Here is a 25,974-nt window from a genome sequence, read left to right on the forward strand (position 1 = left end):
GATTATCTCATCACCCAGGTATTAAGCCTAGTACCTACCAGTTATTTTTCCTGATCCTGTCCCTCCTCCCACCTTCCACCCTCTGATAGGTTCCAGCATCTGTTATTCCCCTCTATGTGTCCATGTGTTCTCATCATTTAGCTACCACTTATAAGTGAGAACATGCAGTATTTGGTTTTCTGTTTCTGCATTAGTTACTAAAGATAATAGCCTCCAGCTCCATCCATGTTTCTTCAAAGGATAGGAGCTCCTTATTTTTTATGGCTGCATAGTATTCTATGGCATATATGTAACACATATTTTTGTTGTTAAAGAAAAAGATAAACTGGTTGTTTTAACGTATAACGTATAAGGCTTACCTACCAATGACATTTGATATTTTCCACTGATTTTAGCCAGCTTTCTTCTAAGTAGATCGTACTGGTTTTTGGTAATGTCCCCTCAGAAACAACCTACCCGGAATCTTTGCTTTCTGTTTAGTCAACAAATTGCCACATAACGAGTATGTAATTTAAATTATACAATATTATCTGAAAGGATTTGTGCTGATCATGGACAGGTGTAGGAAGATGTTGGAATCTAGAATATTACACATTTGATATTATCTAGTTCAATCTCTGGCTGACTTAAGTAAATAATGTTGTTTAAGGCATACCTCAAAGGAATTTCAATCTAGTTCAAGATCCAAGGTATGAAAACAAATAAACATGCAAAGTAGGGAGTAAGTCAGTGAAAAAGTGATTTTTATGAATGCCATAGTTCTAAATTGCATTGAGTCAGATACCCTGCCAAAATCCATGATTGTTCTGTGACTCTTGTGGTTTCTCCTTTTAATTCTTATTTCATCTTATTTTAAAGTATGTACACCATTCACGTGAAAATGAATCAAGGCTGAGGTGGTTTTCTTTTAGTGGTATATTCAACAAAGAATGGCCACTGTGTGGATCCTTCCTTCCAATGAATTTATACTTTGATTCACCACAAGATTGGCATAACTTTGAGAATAGAGACTATTTTAGAAAAAAAAAATCCATAGAATAATACAACCTTGAGAAATTCACTACAGATTTATTAAAAATAATAAAAAGGAGTTTCTTCGTCCTGTACCATTCTACCACTTTGCTTGCTCAATAGAACCTGAATTATAAAATCACTAGATAATGCAAACATGTCCGAGATGCCTGTAGTCACATGAAACATTCATCTGTAAATAGCCATATTCTTGTTGACTTTATTGAGTTGAAAATGGTCCAGTTCATCATTTGAGTTACTCATTCTGAAATTAGTCATTAGAAATCACATTATCCGTAGTATTTTAAATTAAGAGGGAAAAACAAGAAGAGTTTGGCCTCCAAAATTACAGCTGAATTGTCACTTGGATTGATTACCCATAAAAGTCATATAAGGTTTGGCATGCCAGAAACCTGTGAAGACAAAATGTGATGATCTTGTGACAAAAATGACAAGTCAATGAGTCAAAAATATGATTAACTTAATAAGAGCGGGAACTCTTAATGGACATGTAAATGCCAAACTGATTAGAGAATCTCAGTGAAAAAGGGTGCCATAAACAAAACAGGAAGCCTTCCAGTTGGACCAATGCCCACTTGGGAGGGTATATAAGAGCCCTAACAAGAGAGGAGACATTTGTACCTCAGAATCCTCATCTAAGAAACTGAAAGCTAACCAGACGCCCATTGCCATGGATTGCTGTGCCTCTCGCGGCTGCAGTGTCCCCACCGGGCCCGCCACCACCATCTGCTCCTCCGACAAATCCTGCCGCTGTGGAGTCTGCCTGCCCAGCACCTGCCCACACACAGTTTGGTTACTGGAGCCCATCTGCTGTGACAACTGTCCCCCACCCTGCTACATTCCTCAGCCCTGCGTGCCCACCTGCTTCCTGCTCAACTCCTGCCAGCCAACTCCAGGCCTGGAGACCCTCAACCTCACCACCTTCACTCAGCCCTGCTGTGAGCCGTGCCTCCCAAGAGGCTGCTGATGGATGGCTACTTTGCTCAGTGCCCGACAACGAAGAATCCAGAAGCTGTCTCTTCAGTATTCACTTGCCTCAGTAGTTTGCCAGATGTTAAGGTAGACCAGATGACCCAGATATGAAGAACTTACCTTTGGTTTTAATGGGGGAAAAAAAGAAAAGTATTTTTTATGGTTATTTAGCTGAAAAACCATTTGGTTCCTGTGGGCAGGTGAATGAGTTTTATTAGCAAAATACTGTTTCAATCTTTAAGACCTCAGATTACATGTTCTTGATCATATTGCTTCCTGGCTCTTGTTTCTTGTACTGGGTATTTTCATAGAAGAAAATTTCTTGGTGGGTTTTCCAATAAACTATATTTCTCTGGCAAGATGTGTCATTTGTTTATGTTAGTTTTGGGTATATTTCTTCCATTTTAAAAAGGTAAAAACAGGAAACTTAAAGTATAATAAATAAATAAATAAAAGGTAAAAACAGGATGATTATTTTAATCTTTTAAAGAAGACTCTATTGGCAGAATGACTAACATTCTTGCTACTACTAACATGGCTTGCTAACTTTTAACAGGTTCTCTTTCATGTTTGCCTTCTCTTCTCTCTTCTTCCTCAGACAAATGCAATTTTGGTGTGAACCAACATTTATTTATCTACTCTTCACCAGTAAATTATTGATTTAGTCCTTAAAACAGCACTAATGGATAAGAAAAAATGAAGTTTTAAGAGTTATTCAACATTCTCAAAGTCATAAAGTTAATTACTTAGAAAATCAGAATTCAGCCTCCTGTATGTCTGACTCTAAAGCCCAATTTTTCCTACCACATCATAGAACCTTCAATACTAATGAAACCAGAAGCTTAATGAGCACAGTTATGAAATAAACCCAAAATATGCAAGAGAAATAAAACATGTAAGATTCTTTAACAAAATCCACATCGGATTATAATAGAAAAAGAGTACATTGGTTCATAGATTAAAATTGGCAAGTATTCAATTCTAAAATTTGGGTATTTTGGAGGTGTACCTATTTCAACTTCATTTTCTCTTAGAGAGAACTCAAAGTGGTCAACTCTAGTAACAAGGCACCAGGGACATACCTCTATTTGCCACCATACTCAGCACAGATGTTCTACCACAGTAATCAATAGAATGCCAATACTTTTCAGGTGTCTCAGGTTGAGAGCTAAAACTGATTACATATGCTTTAATTCGTTACTTAATTTTATCAACCTACTTAATTTTATCTCATGAAGATTTTTCTTTTCCAAGCCTAGAGAGAACAAGTATATATATTATATATATAATACATCCAATACATTTATGTAACACATATAAATATATGTGTGTATGTATATCTATACACAATACATATATAAAGACACAAGTCAAAATCTGAAAATGCATTGAAATAAAACCACAAGAAGACATGCAAGAAACAGAGTAGGACAAGGAAGGGGAGAAGCAAATGCTTTTTAACAAACTTGTTTTAAAATGTCCTCAATGTACCTGTTAGTCTCTTGAGAGAGAAATTTCTCACGGAATTCCATAGGCTTTTTACAGCTCAACCTTAAATGAACAGAACTTAGCAGCCATGGAGTCTATGGGACACTACAGAGGATACTGTCAACAAGAGATCTAGTCCATTCACTCATTCATTTGTCCATATTTCCTGAGTGTTTGCCCTATGTCAGGCATCATATTGATGCCAGGAGTAAAAAGATAAAAGAAATGCTATTACCTCAAGTCTCAAGTGCCCTCAAGTCTCTCCCAAATCTAGTGAAGAAGAAAGACAAGTTATCATAATAATAATTGCAATGCTGAGGGATTCTGCTGTGACTGGGAGGTGAGCAGCATGGCATGCAAGCATACAGAAAGAATAACTAAAACCCTGATTTGGTGATTCAGTGTCAAAGGTGAGAAATAGCTACGGAAAGCCTCTGAGCTATCCAGTCTAAGCTTTAAAAGATGAATAGGCAGCAGGAGAGGTAGGGAACAGTTGTTCCAGACAGAATAGCAGCTTAATAAATCATGGAGGCAGCGGAGAGGTTGGTGTCTTTAAGCCACAGGAGGTAGTTGGGAATGACTGGATGAACAATGCATTGAAGAGGGTGAGGCAGAGAAGACAGAAATGCAAAGACCCAGACATAAGGGGCTCCTTAAAGCAAAGGGGTTTGGACTGAAACTTTGAAGCAATGAAAGATTTCAAGCAAGAAACCAATATAATCATGTTTTGCTTCTGTCTCTTTTCATTACTAATCTTTGATTTACATCTGCACTGTCCCAGATCCCTCCATTGACTATAGAAAGATACAATTAAAACTGGACTTCTTGGATGTGTGAGTGTGTGTGTGCGTATGTGTGTGTGTGTCTAGATTTTTAGCACCCCGAAAATCTACCATCTCATCAAGAATCACCATGTTTTTCCTACATGCACTTAAAGAAAAAAGATACGCGTTGTTTTTAAAAATAAAATGCTTAGTATCTCTGACACATAGTTTAAACTTCCATTTCTAACCACATAAAAGGTAGCTCAATCCCAATAGGTCCTATATTTAGTTTTTAACACACTGGCTCCCGAACCATCTAAGGCAAATCATCTCACCTCTCTATGAATCACTGTCATCATTTATAAACAAAGGAGAGTAATTCTCAGGTCTCTTAGACCACTGCAGAGAAAATACATTTTAATAAAGTGCTGCAAGTCTTGTCAATAAAAGAGAAGAGGTTATTATAATAAACTTGTTGCATTACAACCGTTTGTAGTCTGTAACCTTGTCTTATTTATGATTAGAGAAACACAATGTGCTGCATAAACAGTAATAGTTGCTCTAAGCTTTTATGCTGAACTCAAAGTAATATTGTATCCCAGGTAAGAAGCTGATAGCTTTCTGCCATGAAATTCTAATCCTGAGGGTCTGCAAGCCATGTTTCCTTTGTAATGTTTCCCTCAAAATAATTTTTTCTTTTATTTTTTGTCTTTTACTCTTTTTCTTTCCTATTATAACGTATAATAGCAGCAGCTTATAATAATATGTTATGTGTATGAAAAATTCTTCCACCAAACTGTAAACTTCATGAGGGCAAGGATGGTGCCTATCTTGTTTATTGCTATAAATCCAACATTTATCACAGCGACTGGCACATAGTAACTGCTCAGTAAATGTCTGTTGAATTACTTTTTAAATAATAAGTGAAATACTAATCAGTCCTAAGTAAAAGGGTGCACACTTCGGCAGGTATTCATACAAAGATAAATCTGGGGAAAGTCCAGGAACCAGAAGATATCATGAATTCTCCCTTTCCATCAGAGCCATAGGGAGCTTTTCAAATTTTTAGGTTTGTTAATTTATATGCCAACCACTTTCTCTAATCGTAGATGTGATTATTTATTTATTTATTTGTATAAACTAATATAAATGTTTGCTCTTTCCTGTAAGGTTGCTCTCTTACTTACCTTCATCTCATTTTCTTTTCTTCTTTTGACTATGTTTCTTTTATCTTTACCTTGCCTTGAATTTCATCTGTAATTTGTTTCAATCATGATAATAATTTATTTTTGCATAGCATTATATGGTTGTCCATGAGCTTTCACCCTTTTTATCACATGTGAACCTCACAATAATCTTCTAAGTGGAGGAATATGCATGTTATTACCCTGATTTCGCAGAGAAAAAGGATGAAGCTCCTAAAAGTGAATTACTTACCATAACAAGGAAGATAACCAGCAGCACCGGGAACAGTCAAGAGCTATTCTGACTCCTCAGGTGGTCCTCTTGACTACACGTCCCCATTCCCAAAACATACAAACATGCACACCACCATGCACCACTCAACAGGTGTGCCTAAAAGAGGAGGTATGAAGAATGTGAGAAGAACCATGGCTTGCAAGACGCATGAGACCAAGCTGAGCGGAAATGGTTCGAGGTGTATAAATGATATTGGCCACAAGCCCACCTTGTGCTCCCTCTTAAACACTGAACTATGCCTGCAGTCTAAATAGCGTACTGGTACTAGAACCAGGTCTTTCCTACCACAGCTACATTTGATTTCAGGAAAAAATGCTATACCTTGTAAAAAAAAAAAAAAAAAAAAGAAAAAAAGAGAGAGAGAATGAAATCAAATGTCAACAGATTAATCTAGCTCAGGCTCATAAGTTTCCTTTGGTAACAATTTTACTTGAATTTTAGTTTTGTATTCTTAAGTTATTATTTTATTTAGTCTATATAGACAGAAGCTAAAAATTCAATTTGCCCACAATTAGCAGTGAAGGAAACAAAGCAAGTCAACTCTCAATAGAAGACAGATGGCCAATATGCATATGAAGGAATATTTCAACCTAGCTGGTTATAAAAGAAATACAGACACAACAATCATAAAATTGTGTTTTTCACCAATGAAATTGGAAAACACCTTTAAAATAAAGTATCTGTCAAAGGTATAGGAAATGGGAATTCTTAATCAAACACATCTGGTGGAAATAGATAATTTGAAAAAAAAAGTAGGTAAATAGAACCATTCTGAAAAACAGTATGGCAATGATATGAAAGGCCTTAAAAATACTGGAAATTAACATTTGCCCCTATAATTCTACCAAATAATTAATTCTGTTTCTGAAATAATCAAAAATATGCACAAAGATTTATATACAGAGGTGCTCTGTTGCCAGAATTATTGTAGAGAAAAGTGGAAAATAACCTCAATGCATAATAATATAAAATTTTAAAGTAACATAGAAGTGCAATTATATAATAAATGCTAAGAAATATTAAAAGTAACACTATCAAATATCCTTTAAAATATAAGATAATTATATATATATAATATATATGCATACACACAAAGGCAAGTTTCAGAACCTATGCACAATATGATTCCAGTAATGTAATGTAATGATAAACAATGTATACAAAATATTTTATAGTAAAAAACTAGAATAATAAGCGTTTTTTAAAGTTTTTCCATATTTCTCAATGGCATATTTCTTCATGTTAATGTAATTTTGATCTTCAAAAGCCTCAAAGCTAAAAGAAAGTAAAATTAAGTTCAACTCTTTAAAACAAGAATACTTTATCAGACAAATTGGTATAGATAAAGTGACAGATTAAAAATAAAGCAGCACTGGAGAGCAGGCCCACATATTACAGACTCACTGTCATGCAATATTCCCCAGCAGGGCTGGTGTTGAAAATATAATAACAGAAGGCTTTGGTGATACCTCATAAAGCTTGTGTTCCAGTGACAAATAGCAAGGGTAATCAGTTCAGATTTAGCAATGAACTCAAATAAAAGTTAATTAGGAAAATGGGGATTCTTTACAGAGTCTAAATGTCAAACAAATTAAAGAATAATGGGTACACTAACATAAACAAGAACCAGGAAAGAAGCCTCTTGGCTGGACCAACTCCCAGTGGAGAGGGTATATAAGAGCCCCAGAGAAAGGAGAGATATTCACACCTCAGAAGCCTTATCCTTCTTTTAAATCAAACCCATAAATACCACAGACTCCGATAGCCATGGATTGCTGTGCCTCTCGAGGCTGCAGTGTCCCCACCGGGCCTGCCACCACCATCTGCTCCTCTGACAAATCCTGCCGCTGTGGAGTCTGCCTGCCCAGCACCTGCCCACACACAGTTTGGTTACTGGAGCCCACTTGCTGTGACAACTGTCCCCCACCCTGCCACATTCCTCAGCCCTGCGTGCCCACCTGCTTCCTGCTCAACTCCTGCCAGCCAACTCCAGGCCTGGAGACCCTCAACCTCACCACCTTCACTCAGCCCTGCTGTGAGCCCTGCCTCCCAAGAGGCTGCTAATGGATGGCTACTTCACTCAGTGCCTGAGATTGAAAAAGTCAACATAGAAGCTTTAGCGTTCACCTATCTCAGTACCTACAACTAATGTACTCTGCTTTAGAAATTGGAACAAGGATGGTACTACCACAATCACCCCTGCAAAAAAAAAGAGACCAAGAAACTTTCAATGACCATTCAGCTATAACCAACTGCAGTTTGAATCAGTGGATGCCTATAGCTTCCTGAAGCTGTTCGATTCCTTCATATTAAAGTGTCTCTTTCTGTGGGTGGTTTGGGAATTCTGTTTTCAGTCTTGGGTGGTATCTTTCTGGAAATTAAGGAAGTTCTTCATGATTATCCTAATAAATTTTACATCTCTGGCATAGCACAAGTGTCTACAATTACTTCTGTTTATTTCTGTTCATTCATTAAATGCGTTTCTTAACTCTGAACATTGGCATTTAAAGAAAAACTGGAAACATTAGTGAAACTGAAAATGGTGGCAGTATGGACAAAAATTTCTTAATTTTGCTGTTCTTGCTGTTTTAAGAAAATTAAACATCCTTGCACGTAAGATGGTCTAGTACATCGGCATATTTGAAAGTAGACTTTTCCTGACTTGTCCTCCCAAAAAATGGTTTCAGACAGGTTGAGAAATACTGAACATTACCCAAACACCAAATATGACAAAATATATAAACTAATCCAGGTGACATGATCTATTTATGAAAAAAATATAATAATGTCATTATTTATTCAACTAAGATTTATTAAATGTCTGTTGTGTGTCCTGTGTTTTATTGTCCCTGCTGAAAATAAGCTAACCATCTGGCAGGTGAAGCAAATACAAACACAACATCCATTTGTTTCTTCCTACGGTTAATAATTATCGAATGCCAGTTGCTGTGTTATAATAAAAAAAGATGTGTTCTACCAGCAGTATTAGTAAAGTGCTGTGGGATCATAAAATTGAGAACGATGAAGACTGTTGTCATGGGGGTAAAGTGGGAAAGACATAGTCAAAGAGGAATTGACTGCAGCTAGTCATCAAAGGGATATGGAGGAAAAGAAAATATCAAAGAAAGACTAGACAGTGGAGTTATGTCACCAATTGAGCCTAGGAGCCGAGAAGGAGAAGAGAGTTCAAGATGGAAATACTCTGTTCTTCTTGCTCTACACAGGTCATGTTTGCAACACGAGTAGCTATATCTAAATGGGGTTTGGAAAGTTATTCTGGAGAGGAAGAAGATATACGTAGGTAAGTAAAGAAGACTGTGTAAAAGTTCTCAAGTACTTACAGAAGGCACAGTTGCAAATACGCTGGCTGAAATTCCATCAGGCATAGCAAAGAGTGGCTGCTGGGTGATTAGAAGCTGAGTGGAGATACAAGAGGTCATTCACTATTAACAGACTTTGAGGTTCCAGCCTAGCCAGGGTAGAAAAAAGGATTGAAAAAGAAATTGAAGAAACCAAGAAGCCTGTGGGAAAGTACCAAGTGGTGAAACGAGGATGAAATTGGAGTCTCAGAATGAGAGGAGTTAAAGAATAGGAAATAAAAATTTGGGAGGGAATAAAAGCAAAAATTTTCGAAATTTGGTGACATTTTATTAACCCATATATTCAAGAATCTCAATAAACTCTTAGCAGGATAATTGCAATACACACACACACACACACACCACCTACACATATCATAGTCAAACTGCTGAATACCAATTAAGAAAAAAAAACAAATCAAATAGAAGGCAGCAAAGAAAAAATGGATGTCTGACTTCTTTTCAGGTAAAATGGATGTCAGAGGAAAATCAAACCTCATTTAAAAGGTCCTAAAGGAAAAAAAATTGTGAACACTACAGTCTGCAAAAACAACCTTCAAAATTAAAGAAAAAATAAAAACACTTTTAGGTGAATAAAGCTGACTTCTTTTTTAAGTGCCTGAAGATCTACACTATAAGAAACACTAAGGAAGTCCTTTTGGTTTAAGAGTAATTTTACCTCAACGACAAAAAACAAACAAACCAGTTCAGAAATGGACAGAGAACTTGAATAGACTTTCTTCAAAGAAGATATACAAATAGCCAATCAGCACAGGCAAAGGTACTCAGCATCACATCACTAATCATTAGCAAAGTGCAAATCAAAACTACAATGAGATACTACCTCCCACCCATTAGGATGGCTGCCATAAAATAAATAAATAAATAAATAACTACAAAAAAACAAAACAGCCAGGTGTGGTGGCTTATGCCTATAATCCCAGCACTTTGGGAGGCCAAGGCAGGTGGATCACTTGAGGTCAGGAGTTTGAGACCAGCCCAGCCAACATGGTGAAATCCCGTCTCTACTAAAAATACAAAAATTAGCTGGGCGTGGTGGTGGGCTCCTGTAATCCCAGCTACTTGGGAGGCTGAAGCAAGAGACTCACTTGAACCCAGGAGGCAGAGGCTGCACTGGGCCAAGATGGCACCACTGCACTACAGCCTGGGTGACAGAGCAAGATTCTGCCTCAAAAAACAAAAAACAAAACAAAACCCCTTATATATATATACACACATACATATGTAAAATATATAATATATACATTATATATATATATAGAGAGAGAGAGAGAAATTGGAACCCTCAAGCATTGCTGGTAGGAAGGTAAAATTGTACAGTGACTGTGAAAAACAATACAGCACTTCCTCAAAAAATTAAATGTAGAATTGCCTTATGATCCTGCGCTTCCACTTCTGGGTATATACCCAAAAGAATTGAAAGCAAGGTCGCTAAAAGACATTTGTATACTTGCGTTCATAGCAGCAATAATCGCAATAGCTAAAATATGAAAACAAACAAGTGCTCATTGATAGACGGATGGATAATCAAAATATGGTACATCCATACAACGGAATATTATTCAGCCCTAAAAGGGAAGGACTTTCTGACACATGCCACAACATGAATTAACCTTGAAGATGTTGTGCTAAGTGAAGTAAGCCAGTCACAAAAAGATACTATTCACTTATATGCTTTCACTTATATGAGGTAGTTAAAAGTAGTAAAAAAATCATAGAGATGAAAAGCAGAACAATGGTTGCCAGGACACAAGGGCGGGCTTCATGGGCAGTTGTTTGAAGGGAACAGAGTTTCAGTTTTAAAAGGTGAAAAGAGTTATGGAGAAGGACGGTGGTGATGCCCACACAACATTTGAATGTACTTAATACCACTGGATCGTACACTTAAAAGTAGTTAAGATAGTAAATTTTATGTTACTTGTATTTTGCCACAATAAAAAAATTTTAAGAGTAATTATACAAAATGAAGTCTCAGACCTTCAGGAAGGAAAAAAACACTGAAAATGGTAAATACATGGATAAAATATGAGACTTTCTCTTTTTCCTTTTCTCAATATTCTAAAAGACAATGATTTAAAGCAAAAACAATGGCATTGTAGGGTTTCTATATGTAGAAGTAAGCAATTTGACAATAATAGCACAAAGAACAGAAAGGGGCAAAAAGAACCCTACTGTGGTAAGGTTCTCGTATTTTACATAAAGTGCTACAGTATTAATTCCAAGTGGAGTACAAAAATGTAAAGATGCATATCATAATCCTGAGAGAACTACCCCACCCTTTAGAAAAACCATTAAAAGATATATACTTATAAAGCTAGTATAGAAAATAAAGTAGAATGTTTGATTGGCCCAAAATAAGATGAGAAATAAAAGGGAAAGGAAGCAAAAAACACATGGAAATAAAAAACAAATAGCAAGATGGTAGATTTTAAACCAACCATATCAATAATTACATTAAATATAAAGTAAGCACTCCAATAAAAAGTCAGAAGATGTCAGATTGGATTTAAAAAGAAAACCCAGCACTATGCTGTTTAAAAGTGATTCACTTTAAATACAAAAGCACAAGAAAATTGAATTATGTAGTCTGAAAAAAAGACATACCACGCAAATAGTAATGATAAGAAAGAAGTTTGGCCACTTAAATATTAGATAATTTTAAGGTGATATTTCATAATGAAAAAGGGAAAATTCATCAGGTGGTCCTATAATCCTTAAAAATATGACCCAATAACAGAGCTTCAAAATAAATAAGGCAAAAAATCACAGAAGTCAAGAGAGAAATAGATGAATCCAAAATCACATTTGGTGATTTTAATATCCCCTGTCAGGATCTGAGAGAACAAACAGATAAGAAAATTACCAAGGAGAAAGAAGATTTGAATAATAGTATCAAACAATTTTACGCAGTTACATTTACAGAATGTTACCCCCTACAATTGCAGAATATACATTCTTTTCAAATGCATAAGGAACTCTCACCAAAATAGACTATATTCTGGGTCATTAAATTTGTCTCCATAAATTCCAAAATCTAACAAAATATGTTATCTGACCACAATGGAATTAAATGAGAAATCAATCAGATACTTAGAAAAATCACCAAATATTTGAAAATCAAACAGCACAGTTCTAATAACCTATGGATCAAATAATAAATACCAATACAGCTTAAGAAATATTATGAGCTAAATGATAATGAAAACAAAAGATTTTAAAAATTTATGGGATACATACAGCATTGGATTAGTAGAAAATATACAGCAAATGATTATATTAGAAAATAAGATTTACATCTTTATCACCTTCATTTACCTCTTCATCAATCACTTAAGTTTTCATTTCAACTAAATAGAAAAAGAACAATTAAAATTCAAAGTAAGGAGAAAGAAATAAATAATAAACATAATATCAGAAATCAATGAATAGAAAACAATGAGGAAATTAATGAAGCTAAAATTTGATTCTTTGAAAGGATTCATAAAGTACTTCTATTTAGTTATTTTTTAGTTGGCAAATAATAATTGTGTATATGTATATTTGTGGGGTACAATGTGGTGTTTTGATTTATGTATGCATTGTGGAAAGATAAATCAAGCTAAGTAACATATCCATCACCTAAGCACCTGATCATTGTTTTATGGTGAGAACATCAAAAATCTACTCTTTCAGCAACCTTGAAATAAACAATACATTAGTATTAATCTGATGAACATCAAGCCAGATTGATGGGGGAAGCATGAGATAAAACACAAATTACCAATATCTGGAATTAAATAGTGAGAATTTATAGACACTGCAGATACTAAAATTCATGATAAGGATTATTATGAACAACTTTATTTCAGTATTTTTGCAACTTAGGTGAAGTGAACAAACTCCTTGAAAAATGCAACTTTCACACAAAATGAAATAGAACAACTGAATAGCATTGTGAGGTTTCTATAAGTAGAGGTAAGCAATTTGATGTAGAGGTCAGCAAATATACATATATTTGTGTGTGTGTGTGCGTGTGTGTGTGTGTGTGTGTGTTTGAAATGGAGTCTCACTCTCACCCAAGCTGGAGTGCAATGGTGTGATCTCGGCTCACCGCAACATCTGCCTTCCAGGTTTCAGCAATTCTCATGCCTCAGCCTCCCGAAAAGCTAGGACTACAGGTGTTCGCCACTATGCCCAACCAATTTTTGTATTTTTAGTAGAGACAAGCCTTCAGCATATTAGCCAGGCTGGTCTCAAACTCCTGCCCTTAAGTGATCTGCCTGCCTGGGCCTCCCAAAGTGCTGGGATAACAGGCTTGAGCCACCGCGCCCAGACATTTTTTTTCCTAGTTAAAAACAAAACACAACTTTTTCACATGGGAGACTCCTGGAAGAGGTGGCCTCACTGGACTCCATCAAACATTTAAGGAATAAATAACACTAATCTTACAGAATTTCATGAAATAAAGAGGAAACATTTCCCAATTTAATTTATGAACAGTATTACTCCATTCTCACACTGTTATAAAGAAATATCTGAGACTGGATAATTTATAAAGGAAGGAGGTGTAATTGAGTCCCAGTTCCACATGGCTGGGGAGGCCTCAGGAAACTTACAATAATGGTGGAAGGGGAAGCAGGCACTTCTTACATGGGGGCAGGTGACAGAGAGCGTGGGAAGGAGGAACTGTCACACACTTACAAAACCATTAGATTTCCTGAGAACGAACTCACTATCACAAGAACAGTATACGGGAAACTGCCCCCATGATCCAATCATTCAGGTCCCTCCCCTAACACGTGGGGATTTGGGGTTTACAATATGAGATGAAGTTTGGGTGGGGACGCAGAGCTAAGTCATATTGTGAACCCAGTATGTAACTTGATACCAAAACCTAACAAGATCATTAGAAGAAAAGAAATTTACAGGAAATATTTCCCAAGAACATAGATGGGGGTGGAAATCCATTTGCTAATCCTATCAACTAACTGAATAAAACAATTTACATAAAGGATAATGTAGAGTGACCAAGTTATTCAATATGATTGATCATGTTGTAGGGTCACCCAGATCATCCCTCCACTTCCTTCTTTGCCTTGGGAAACAGATTACCTTGACCACCCTGTGGCCCGGCCAGCTGTGTGTTTCCCCTGCAGCTTGAACCCGAGCTGACCCTTGAACATTCCCAGGCACTGTTAAAAGTTATTTAGGTTGTTGCCCAAAACAGTGAAAATCAACCAAGTTGCTGCATGTGGATACTAGCTCTGGCCCTGAGCCAAATTTCTTAAGGCCTCATGTAAACTCTTATAACCTGTCGCACAAATGTTAAAAGCAACAAGACAACTGCTATAGCAGAGATGCGTGCAAAGTGCTCTGGGAGGAGCCACATCTCCACATGAGGCAGTTGAACGACGTTTCAGCTGAGTCTTGACATGTGAGTTCATCCAGGAAAGGAATAGCAGAAGAGCATTTGACCAAGAAAATAGTACCTACGAAGCTTGAAGGATGGCTGGAGCTTAGGGTTTGTGAGAGAGAACATCAGGAAGTGAGCCCAGAAAGGTAAATTGGCACCAGGTTAGGGAAGGTCATATTTGCCAAGGTAGAAAGTTTGCATTCCATAAGTGGAAGGCGACAAAAAGCAGGTTTGTATTTTAGGAAAATGATTCTGGCAGCCTAGGTGGATGTTGTAAGGTAAGAGCATAGTATTATGCAAAATAAACTACCGTGTTGTTGTCGGTTTTTTTTTTTTATCATGGCCTTTCATGACATCTATTTCTTTTTCTCTATTCCCAATGTTCCTTTCTTCTGGTGATGATATGCTATAGAAATTGTCACGGGTGATTAGCAACTATCTGGGGCTGGTGGCATGGGGGTAAGAAGAATTTATCAAGATAGTTGTGGGTAAAGAAAGGCAGATATATTAGAGAACGTATGAAAATACGTTGCAAGGAAGCAATGGGCAGCACAGCAGAGAAGGGGCTGTCTGCAAGGAGACAAAGGAGTGCTGGAGATTTTACAGGATGGTGCTTGTACTGTGTGCTGAAGAGGGTTTGTGTGGTACTGATAACACTAAGGTTGCAGTGAGCTAAGTTACATTTTTCTATCAGCTGAAGGTCTGGTGATAGCTGGGTGCAGGAATATTGTGCAGGAGGGCTATGTGTCCCGGACCATGAAGAAGGTGAGTCTTATACATGACCTGCTTTCTTTCTTTGTTTTTTGTTTTTTGTTTTTTTTATTTATTTATCACATTGTGCAGGTTAGTTACATATGTATACATGTGCCATACTGGTGCGCTGCACCCACTAACTTGCTTTCCTCTGGTCCTGCCAGCCTGACTTCTTTTCCCTAAGGAGGACTCCACAGAAATGAATTCTGGGTGATTTCTATATTCTACGATGGAGACTATAGCTATAGATCATTATACAACACTACCTAATTAATCAAGACCAAAATAAATAGTCCTACCTGCAGGACAATAACCAGTAACAAATAATTTACAATTAGAAATTAGTTCCAGACAGAAGGAAATATTTCTTATTTTACCTGCACTTACATGACTGCATTTTAGCTAACTGGAGCCTGTGATGGACAACCAAAACATGGGTTTTCTTCACAGATATTTTTCTTTTGACTCATTAGGTTACTGTGAAAAGATAATTTTCTTTCAGAGATTTGTAATTTTTCAGAAGTGTTTTTGAATCCTTGAACTCATATTTGTTGCAGAGCAGCGTCAATATACCATGAGACACTCTAAGAACTTTTTGCATAAGTGTTGATGTGTAAAGAGAATCACTAAATTCAAACCCAGCTCTGCCCAGGGAGTAATAAATCCTAAGAGACTATTTTAACTCACTTACATATGTTCTTCTGGTTTGGTTTGGTTTGGTTTCTACTATCAGGTACCTAGGAAGTAGCACTCAAGATTAGGAGAAAAAATAAGTTTATTCTGGATCAAAAATTTTTTAACTTTTTCAGATTAATGTGTTTTTTTCCTATAATGTTCTTAAAAATTCTAGAGACAATTTTCTCTATGCACCTTTGAAAATGAAATAAATGTAACGACTAAAACCAAGCAAAGTGAAATAGATTATCCTTCACAATGGAGGTGAAATCCAAGAGATAATTCAAAAAAATTACGTATCTCAAGTTCCTGTCTGTCAGATTTGGCACCAGAGATTTCATCCGGTGGAATTACTGATTTGGAACCTAAATAGAATTTTATTTTCCAAGTTCCAGTATTTTTAATTTTCATGAAATTCAGGCCTTCATAAATAAATAAATAGGAGAAAACAGGCTCTACATCTCAGAAGAAAAGATTCCTGTGGGTTCCTTGCCCCTACTCTGAAGTATAATCATTAAGGAATTCCCAAGGGAGTAAAAGGTTATAACTTAGAATTTATATTTCACTCTTATTAGGAATACAGGTAAAATAGTATAACTTATCTAACAATAAGAAATGAGAAATGTGGAGAAGGCAAGTTTCAGGAAATCAAAGATCATAATTCCAGCTCTAACCAATTTATATTTTTGCCTGCAGAAAAACAAGTTATTCCTATCAGTTATGTAAAGTGACTTTTCCATTTGTATGCAGGTAGACATGGTTTGCACACACACAAACACACACACACACACACTTTAAACCCAATATATAGCTCACTCCTCCAGTCTTTATCAGCACATGCTCTGTGCTGATAAAATCACAAAAAGCATTGAAAGATTACTAATCACACTGACCATTTTTAGGGTGGTGGCACAAACAAATAATTGTCATTTTGTGAGCTGTAATACTAATTTTAAAAGGCGACACAAACAATCAATCCACAGAATCAAAATCTGTGGACATATTATTTTCCTGATTTGTAATGAGTTGTATCTATAATTATTCATTGGCCAAATTTTCTCTTTCTTTTATTATTCTGTCAAAAGCACAATGCTTCCTATGACGATTTTCTGAAATAAGTGTTTTGTCTTGCACATGGAAATGGTGTGGGTCCTGCTTTGGTAACCTAAAGTTATCCCTATTTTATGAGGCATAAAACTCTTCCTCAGTAAATAAACAACTCTAATGAGATGTTTGTACGAAAACTAGCACCATCAGTGATAAAGAAAACATCCGGTGCAGTCTGTAAACACCCATTTTGGGGGGGTTATAAAACTCTCAGGAGAGGAGAGTTTTGGAGTCAAGGCAACTGAAGTTTTGCAGCCAGTCTCTGTCTTTGCTTCTGGAAGGATGACTTCTGACTGCTCCTCCACACACTGCTCTCCTGAGTCCTGTGGCACGGCTTCCGGTTGTGCACCTGCCTCAAGCTGTTCCGTGGAAACAGCTTGTCTCCCCGGTGCCTGTGCTACATCCCGATGTCAGACTCCAAGCTTCCTATCCAGGTCTCGCGGGCTGACTGGTTGCCTCCTGCCATGCTACTTTACTGGGAGTCGTAATAGTCCCTGCTTGGTGGGGAACTGTGCCTGGTGTGAGGATGGGGTGTTCACCAGCAATGAGAAGGAGACGATGCAGTTCCTGAATGACAGACTCGCCAACTATCTGGAGAAGGTGCGCAGCCTGGAGGAGACCAACGCAGAGCTGGAATCCAGGATCCAAGAACAATGTGAACAGGATATCCCAATGGTGTGCCCGGATTATCAGCGTTACTTCAACATCGTTGAAGATCTCCAACAAAAGGTCTGTGTCCTGTTGCCCTAGTGCTCCACCTTCCTGATCTATGGTTTGCTTTATCTTTCTACTAGAAGGGGCTGTTTTACAGAAGGAAACCAAGGGAAAGGAAAATTCTAAGAGTTAATGATACATAGGGGAGAGCACCGGACTGAAAGTCAGAAAACCTCAGCATCAGCCCCAGAGCTACCCCTGATTACTGAGTGACTATAATAAAGTAACTTGCCTGTAGACTTTTCCTTCATCATCTATAGAATGCAGAAAAACTGTATTATATCCAAAATCGCTTTTGTACGTGACACTGAACATTTACATTATCTGAACACAGATCATGAAATGCCATCTTTTTAACTACCTAGTAATCATTTTCTTCTCTCCTTCACGAATTTCTATTATTATGGGAGAGGATATACTCATAATACAGACTACTGATGGAGAAAGCATTAATGGTGTTCAACTGCCTGGGAATGTTGCAAAATGTCTTATGTTATTAAAAAACTAAACCTTTTTATTTCATTATTTTGTTTCTAAATTGGCTCTGCTTTTTTTCTTCATGAAGTGACAAGGTTAATAAAAAAAGCAGGCTGAGGGTGATTTTATACTTTCTTATAAAGACTTTCAAAAGATAGCTAATGGCATAGCTGTTGGATAGAAATTTATTTAGGTTTCTCTCAAAGAATCATTTATCACATAATGACTTGCTTCCCAGATCTTATGCACGAAAGCAGAGAATTCTAGACTTGCTGTACAGCTTGACAACTGCAAACTGGCCACTGATGACTTTAAGTCAAAGTAAGTTTAATTTAATTTAATTTAGTTTATTTATTTTGAGAAGGAGTTTCACTCTTGTCACCCGGGCTAGAGCGCAATGGTGCTATCTCGGCTCACTGCAACCTCTGCCTCCTGGGTTCAAGTGGTTCTCCTGCCTCAGCCTCCTGAGTAGCCGGGATTACAGGCAGGTGTGCACCGCCACACCTAGCTAATTTTTGTATTTTTAGTAGAGACAGAGTTTCACCATGTGGGTCAGGTTAGTCTCGAACTCCTGACCTCAGGTGATCTGCCCGCCTTGGCCTCCCAAAGTGCTGGGATTACAGGCATGAGCCACCACGCCCGGCTTTAATTTTAATTTGAAAATAACTTATGGCTCTCTCTCTCTCTCTCAATCTCTCTCTCTCTCACACACACACACAAAAATATTCTCTATATAATATTTTAAAGTTAAGAATGTTTTAAAAGCTTGAATTTATCATTACTTAGGAATTAAGAGAAATTATGCACATGGCTTCCTGAAGTCCATGTGTCGATCCTCCATGTATCCCCACACTTTGCACAGCGTTCAGCAAAGTAAGCGTTGGATTTCTCTTTTGCTGTGAAAGGTACGAGAGTGAACTGTCCCTTCGCCAGCTGTTAGAGGCTGACATCAGCAGCCTGCATGGGATCCTGGAGGAACTGACCCTGTGCAAATCTAATCTGGAGGCCCATGTGGAGTCTCTGAAGGAAGATCTCCTTTGCCTTAAGAAAAACCATGAAGAGGTAAGGAAAGTGGCAACTCCGCTGAAGGACTCCGAGAGTAACGTACTTACATTGACAGATGATCTGTTGATGTTTGTAAATCGAATTTGGGCAGATGTTGTTTAAGCTGGAATAAAACTACTCGAGGCAGGGCCAGGCATGGTGGCTCACGCCTGTAATCCAAGCACTTTGGGAGGCTGAGGCAGGAGGATCACAAGGTCAGGAGTTCGAGACCAGCCTGACCAATATGATGAAACCTCATCTGTACTAAAAATACAAAAATTAGCTGGGCATGGTGGCAGGCGCCTGTAGTCCTAGCTACTCGGGAGGCTGAGGCAGGAGAATCACTTGAACTCAGGAGGCGGAGGTTGCAGTGAGCCGAGATCTTACCACTGCACTCCAGCCTGGGTGACAGGGCGAGACTCCATCTCAAAAAACAAACAAACAAACAAACAAAAACTACTCGAGGCATTATTACTATTCAACCTGATCATTCCAGTGTGTCTCTGATTTAAGGTGTGAAATAACCCCTAGACAGTGCCAGATGAAGGAATCAAACTCTTCTCCTGCCCTTGCCTTTGTGGAGGAGGTAACTTCACAAATGGCTTCCTTTGGAGGCTTTATGCCACCCCTAGCTCCAGTCCACAGGGTATGAAAATCAGGCTGAGGAACAGACTGTGAAGTCCATTTCAAAAAAGGGATAAAGACTGTGCACTATCTGGACCAGTGTTTTTAAATATTCCGCATTTATAAACTTCTAAAAATCATAAAATATACAGCCACTGATATATTGATAAAGCTAGAAAATGAAAAGCTGAATGATGTAACAAAGTACATTTGCTCTTTGAACATTTGTTGATGACAATCATAGCTAACATTTATTGACACCTTACTATGTGTCATAATTAACTTTTATAAGTTAATTATGTGTAGATTGACTCTTCTAGATCTCACAATAACTTTCTGGAAAAATGTCCAATTATTATGTCCATTTTACAGACGAAGAAACTGAGGCCCTTCTAAGTGGTGAAAAGAGATTCAGCCCAGGCAATCTGAATCAAAATCTCACACTTTTACCCACTGCTCCAAAAAACAGAAGTAGAATGCCATTGGATGTCAAATGGATTTTTCCCCACCATTCTGTGACATTCTTTACACCATCCCACTTTCAGGAAGTCAACTTGCTTCATGAACAGCTTGGCGACCGCCTCAGTGTGGAGCTGGACACTGCCCCCACCCTTGACCTCAACAGGGTCCTGGATGAGATGCGCTGTCAGTATGAAACGGTGCTTGCCAACAATCGCAGAGAAGCTGAAGAATGGTTGGCTGTTCAGGTCAGTACCCAGATTGAAAAAATGTCAGGCTTACAGACTTCTGCCTTTTTTGAATTCTCTAATGGTGTCTGTGTTTCAGACAGAAGAGCTGAATCAGCAGCAACCGTCCAGCGCGGAGCAGCTGCAGGGCTGCCAGACGGAGATCTTGGAACTGAAACGCACAGCCAGTGCTCTGGAAATTGAGCTCCAAGCACAGCAAAGCCTGGTGCGTGAGGCAAAGGCAGTGTCCGTTGTGTCACTGATAAGTCAGGCCCTGAGATGTTAAGCCCTCTTCCATATCCGAGGATCACATTTCCTTGCCTTTCCCGAGTACTGCCGTTTACCCAGCTATTAATAGAAGCAGAAGTGACAGGTCCACAGCTTGTCCTCTAAGATGCCTTACCTTCACTCCTGGGCTTGAGTCTGATGCTGCGGCAGCCTTCAGAGACAGGGAGGGAGAAGCAGAGCTGGAGAGAAACCTCCGGGCCATGGTCGCTTAAGCATTCCGGCAGGTTTTAATTCTCATTTGATTCAGGCCAGTTTTCCAGGCTCACTGTTATATCTAAAACAAAGAATCATTTTCAAACATTTCATCCTACAGTTTCCCAGGATCTACACTTCAACCTTATCCTTCACTGCACCACCCCCCACTCAAGCAACAGGAACACCATGCGTTCAAGATGACATGAACCAGTTCTGGTCAAGCACCACTGTGTGCATGTCATTAGGCCCTGCGGAGAACACCTAGAAGAACGATAGCTGAGCATTCATCCTGTGAGAGGCACTATGCTCATTTAAGGCTCACAGTAACTTTACCGGATAGATACCTTTATCCCATGACACAGATAAGGAGAACTGAGACTCAGATTAAGTAACTTGCAAAGGATGCAATTCTAAGAGGCAAACTTGGAAGCTGAGTTCAGCCAGTTGAATCCCAGAGTCTCTTCTCTCTCTCTCTTTAAATTTATTTTTATTGATATATAATATGCGTAAATTTTTTTTACGTAGATGTGATATTTTGTTACATGCATAGAATGTGTAATGATCAAGTCAGGATATTTAGAGCATGCATCACCTCAAGTATTTATCATTTCTATGTGTTGGGAGCATTTCAAGTCCTCTCATCTAGCTATTTTGAAATGCACAGTGTATTGTTGTTAACTGTAGTCACCCTTCTCTGCTGTCCAACATGAAAACGTATTCCTTCTGTCTAACTGTATGTTTGCACCCATTAACCAACCTCTCTTCATCCCCTTACCACACATATGCCCATCCCAGCCTCTGGTATCCAGAGCCTCTTCTCTTAACAGCACTATACTACCCACCCCCGCCAAGAGCCCAAACTCAATCTTTCCTCTCATATGTTGTGGATAGTCCTTAAGCTTCACAAATATGTCATGTATTGCTGTAGTCATAGTGGTGGTAGTGATAGTTGACACGTAGAACAGTGACAGTATGGCTGGCACTGTTCTAAATGCTTTACGCACATTAACTCTTTTTTTTTTTTGGACGGAGTCTCGCTCTGTCGCCCAGGCTGGAGTGCAATGGCATGATCTTGACTCACTGCAAGCTTTGCCTCCCGGGTTCACACCATTCTCCTGAGTAGCTGGGACTATAGGCGCCCACCACCATACCCAGCTAATTTTTTATATTTTTAGTAGAGATGGGGTTTCACCATGTTAGCCAGGATGGTCTCGATCTTCTGACCTTGTGATCCGCCCGCCTCGGCCTCCCAAAGTGCTGGGATTACAGGCGTGAGCCACCGCGCCCAGCCCGCATATTAACTCTTAATCTTCACAACCGTCTAATGAAATAGATACTTTGTATTCTCCACTATACAGAGAATAAAACTGAGACTCACAGAAGCTAAATAATTTGCGAGTGGTCACATAGCTAGAAAAGGGTAAGCAGGAATTTGAAAGTAGGCACTCTGGCCCGAGAGAATGCACTTCATGGTCCTTTGGACAATGTTTCCTCCCGCAGACAGAATCTCTGGAATGCACCGTGGCAGAAACCGAGGCCCAGTACAGCTCCCAGCTGGCCCAGATTCAGTGCCTGATCGATAACCTGGAGAACCAGCTGGCCGAGATCCGCTGCGACCTGGAGCGACAGAACCAGGAGTACCAGGTGCTCCTGGATGTGAAGGCCCGGCTGGAGGGTGAGATCAACACGTACCGGGGCCTGCTGGACAGCGAGGACAGCAGGCAAGTTCCACAGTTACTCATGAAATCCCCCAGAGTCACAAAGAGGCTGATGTAAAAGAATCCTGTTTCCCCAAAGTCTGGACAAGTTCAGACCTCCCCAGTGTGTTTAGGGATCTTCTTAAAAGAGTGCTGAAAAGTGGCTGAGGTTAAGAACATGACACTAGAGATATTTTTAAAATATTCTAAAGGCAGATTAATTATTAGTGTAACATCTCATGCTGGCATCTCCCTTTGTTCCTGTTTTCCACTAAAGGAAAATCAGGAATAGGCCTAAGATAACATTTGCAAAATCAAGAAAAAATATAAAATACTATTCAACTGCCACTGCTACAGTGAACATGAAGTGGCAATTCTGGGTACAGAGAAGAAACAGGCTTCAGTCAATGCTATTGTGCAGAGTTTTTTTCAGAACATAATTTGTAGGGCAAATTTTGACACGGTTTTTCTGAGTTGCCATTTTATCAAGATTCCCTTGTTAAGCTTGGCTGAAAATCGATTTTTCCCCAGGCTTTCCTGTAGCCCATGTTCGACCACATGCACCTCGAGCAACACTTGTGAGCCATGCTCAGCCTATGTCATCTGCACTGTTGAAAACTGCTGTTTGTGAATGTTAAGGACAGCAGGTAGAGGAATCAAAGCCAGCAGCATCCTAGAAAGGAGATGGGGCTTCAACCAGGGACATCCAAACCGGAAGCACAAATCCAGGAGGCTCTCATATCCTGGAATTGCCCTCCAGGTATCCTCAGTCTTTCTGCTTTACTATTTCCTCTCCTTCCAGCTTATTTGTGGTATACTGGAAGCCCATAAAGCATTCTTGCTCATCTCCAAATAAAACGTGTTTTATTCCTTTAGCATGGTAAATATAGCTCTATGGCTGATTACTGTTGATAGAATATTCATTTTATGGCAAGGAAATCATCTAAACCCATAACCATAGTTTCAATGTACATAAACCCAGGCTGAAAATATTTTTTAACTCCTCAAATACAAATAAATTAATGAACCCATGAGAAATGTCATATATCTTAGAAAATAGTTGTGTGTATATTTCTGAGGAAAAATATTAGGAATAAAATACGATAAAATGTATTTTTTGATTATAAAAGCACTAGATTCTCTTTTTTTAAATTTGGCTCATTAAAAGGGAAAAGGTCACTTATGATTTCATCTTCCAAACAGCCATAGTCAATATTTTGGGGTACTTTCTTCCAGTTTTCTTTCTTATGATAGATTTTTCCACACATCTATAATCATACTAACATATGCACACACTTGTGTAATCTTTCTTTCATTTATGTCATCTAAGCATTTTTAATTCTAATAAAAACATAAGATTGTATTGTAGCCATCACTTTTTTTTTTTTTTTTTTTGAGACAGAGTCTCGCTGTGTCACCCAGGCTGGAGTGCAGTCTATCTGGGCTCACTGCAACCTCCACCTCCTGGGTTCAAGCGATTCTCCTGCCTCAGCCTCCCAAGTAGCTGGGACTACAGGTGTGTGCCGCCACACCAGGCTAATTTTTTTTTTTTTTTTAGTAGAGACAGGGTTTCACCATGTTAGCCAGGATGATCTCAATCTCTTGACCTTGTGATCCACCAGCTTCAGCCTCCCAAAGGGCTGGGATTACAGGTGTGAGCCACTGCACCCAGCCTGTAGCCATCATTTTACTGGTTGCATAATGTACCATAAGGTACATTGATCTGTTATTGGACATTTAGGTTATAAGAATAATTATTCTCATATATTTAAAAAACAAGGTAGAGAACTTCCAGAATGATGTATATTTCCATATTCCTCCTCCTAAAAACCCTGGAAATTACATATCAAATAAATATAAGAGGAGTCTGAAAGGTAGAAGAAGAAGCCAAACCACCTAAAGATGTTGAGACTCCAGGAGTGACACTGTGGTGAGCTCCCTGGATTAGCTTTTTATCTCATATATTCCAGACGGGGAGCTGGAGAAACCAACTACCAGAAACACCAACAGGTGCAGACAAAACAAACAAACAAACAAACAAACAAACAGAAAGAGCTTGCTCTGCTTAAAGAACCAGAAAAGAGGCAGCCTAGAAAGGCGGAAAACCTTTAGACACTAACCACTCAACTCAGACAAACACCACAGAAAATATCATTTCACCCACCCATATCCACACAAGGAAAGGCCAGGTGGGGAGTCCAGACTTCTATCCTTCCCAGGCTGTAATAAGGCACTCAAACTTCACCACTGGGGTGAAATCAGGGAAGGCTAAGTGAGAGATCCAGGACTTTCATTCCTACTATGAGACATGGAAGCACTCCCTGTCCCACCATCATGGTGTCAGTGGAGACCACACGGGAAGCCTGGACTTAACTCTACAGGCTGCAGTGAGGCTCTTCTTTTCTCCTCTTAGTGTCACAAGAGTCCTACTGGACAGTCAGAACTCTTTCCCTCCTCCAGCAGTACCAAGGCCACCCCCATGCAGTGTCAGTGGAAGCTGCATGGGAGCAATAACAAGATATTCCTGCCCCTCCTGGCCAGGGTGGTATCAGCAGAGGCCACGTAAGGAGTCTAAAATCCTCCCTCCCAGCAGTGATAAGGGGGGCCCTCCCCTTGGGTGTCAATAGGGGCAAAGTGGAGAGAACCTGTATTTCTACTCCCACCTGGTAGGAATGAAGCAGTGTCCCCCTTCCCCTACCAAAACAGTGTCAGAGGAGATCTGCTAGAACATAAGATTAAATAGTATCCTGAATCTCATAACATAATGCCCCAATGCCCAGGTTTCAATCAACAATTTCTCTTTATACCAAGGATCATAAAATCTCAACTTACATGAAAAAAGATGATCAACAAATTCAAACATCAAGAGGAAAAAGACGTTAGAATTAACTGACAAGGGTTTTTAACTTTTTATTTGTTATTTTTCTGGGTACATAGATGTATATATTTATGGGGTACATGAGATGATTTGACACAGGCATGCAATGTGTAATAATCACATGGAGAATGGGGTGTCCATCCCCTCAAGCATGTATCTTTGGTGTTACAAACATCCAGTTACACTATTATACTTATTGACAATGATTTTTAAACAGTCATCATAAAAATGCTTCAGTAAGCAATGCTTCAATAAACTCTTACAACAAATGCAAAAATAGAGAAGACTCAATGAAGAAGAAGATGGAAAGACTCCAGTGGAAATTTCAG

General features: G+C 38.6%; 3 protein-coding genes and 1 long non-coding RNA gene across 6 annotated transcripts in view; 3 read left to right on the forward strand and 1 right to left on the reverse strand.

Annotated features, from left to right (window-relative positions):
- The first annotated feature begins 1,649 nt into the window (after positions 1-1,649).
- On the forward strand, positions 1,650-2,798 carry LOC100989580 (keratin-associated protein 3-2-like). Its single transcript, XM_003831402.4, has one exon. It carries the CDS (start codon positions 1,703-1,705, stop codon positions 1,997-1,999), a length of 297 nt encoding a protein of 98 aa, XP_003831450.1. The 5' UTR covers positions 1,650-1,702; the 3' UTR covers positions 2,000-2,798.
- Positions 2,799-7,306: 4,508 nt separating this feature from the next.
- Positions 7,307-8,169, forward strand: LOC103783813 (keratin-associated protein 3-3). The gene has a single exon (XM_008956754.5). The coding sequence runs from the start codon at positions 7,503-7,505 to the stop codon at positions 7,797-7,799; it is 297 nt and encodes a 98-aa protein (XP_008955002.1). The 5' UTR covers positions 7,307-7,502; the 3' UTR covers positions 7,800-8,169.
- Positions 8,170-16,894: 8,725 nt separating this feature from the next.
- On the forward strand, positions 16,895-25,926 carry KRT40 (keratin 40). Its single transcript, XM_034941909.3, has 7 exons — positions 16,895-17,771; positions 18,472-18,554; positions 19,139-19,295; positions 20,447-20,608; positions 20,688-20,813; positions 22,571-22,791; positions 23,299-25,926. Exons 1-7 carry the CDS (start codon positions 17,325-17,327, stop codon positions 23,396-23,398), a joined length of 1,296 nt encoding a protein of 431 aa, XP_034797800.2. The 5' UTR covers positions 16,895-17,324; the 3' UTR covers positions 23,399-25,926.
- The window catches only part of LOC117976486 (uncharacterized), a 162,323-nt gene continuing 157,057 nt past the window's right edge, over positions 20,709-25,974 (reverse strand). Inside the window, exon 7 of one of the 3 annotated variants that reach the window (XR_010110641.1) lies at positions 20,709-21,149. This is a non-coding gene — a long non-coding RNA (uncharacterized LOC117976486). The remainder of the gene's footprint in view (positions 21,150-25,974) is intronic. The other 2 variants (XR_008621605.2, XR_010110642.1) reach the window with 2 other exon arrangements.

Source organism: Pan paniscus, chromosome 19 (assembly GCF_029289425.2).
Source record: "Pan paniscus chromosome 19, NHGRI_mPanPan1-v2.0_pri, whole genome shotgun sequence".
Taxonomy (NCBI): Eukaryota; Metazoa; Chordata; class Mammalia; order Primates; family Hominidae; genus Pan; species Pan paniscus.

Bases quoted from the DNA above. Each gene is read 5' to 3' on its own strand.
- LOC103783813 (XM_008956754.5), top strand. From the start codon at position 7,503: ATGGATTGCTGTGCCTCTCGAGGCTGCAGTGTCCCCACCGGGCCTGCC.
- KRT40 (XM_034941909.3), top strand. From the start codon at position 17,325: ATGACTTCTGACTGCTCCTCCACACACTGCTCTCCTGAGTCCTGTGGC. The intron at 19,296-20,446 runs GTAAGGAAAGTG...TCCCACTTTCAG, and splicing joins TTAAGAAAAACCATGAAGAG to GAAGTCAACTTGCTTCATGA. The intron at 22,792-23,298 runs GCAAGTTCCACA...ATTTTTCCCCAG, and splicing joins CTGGACAGCGAGGACAGCAG to GCTTTCCTGTAGCCCATGTT.
- LOC100989580 (XM_003831402.4), top strand. From the start codon at position 1,703: ATGGATTGCTGTGCCTCTCGCGGCTGCAGTGTCCCCACCGGGCCCGCC.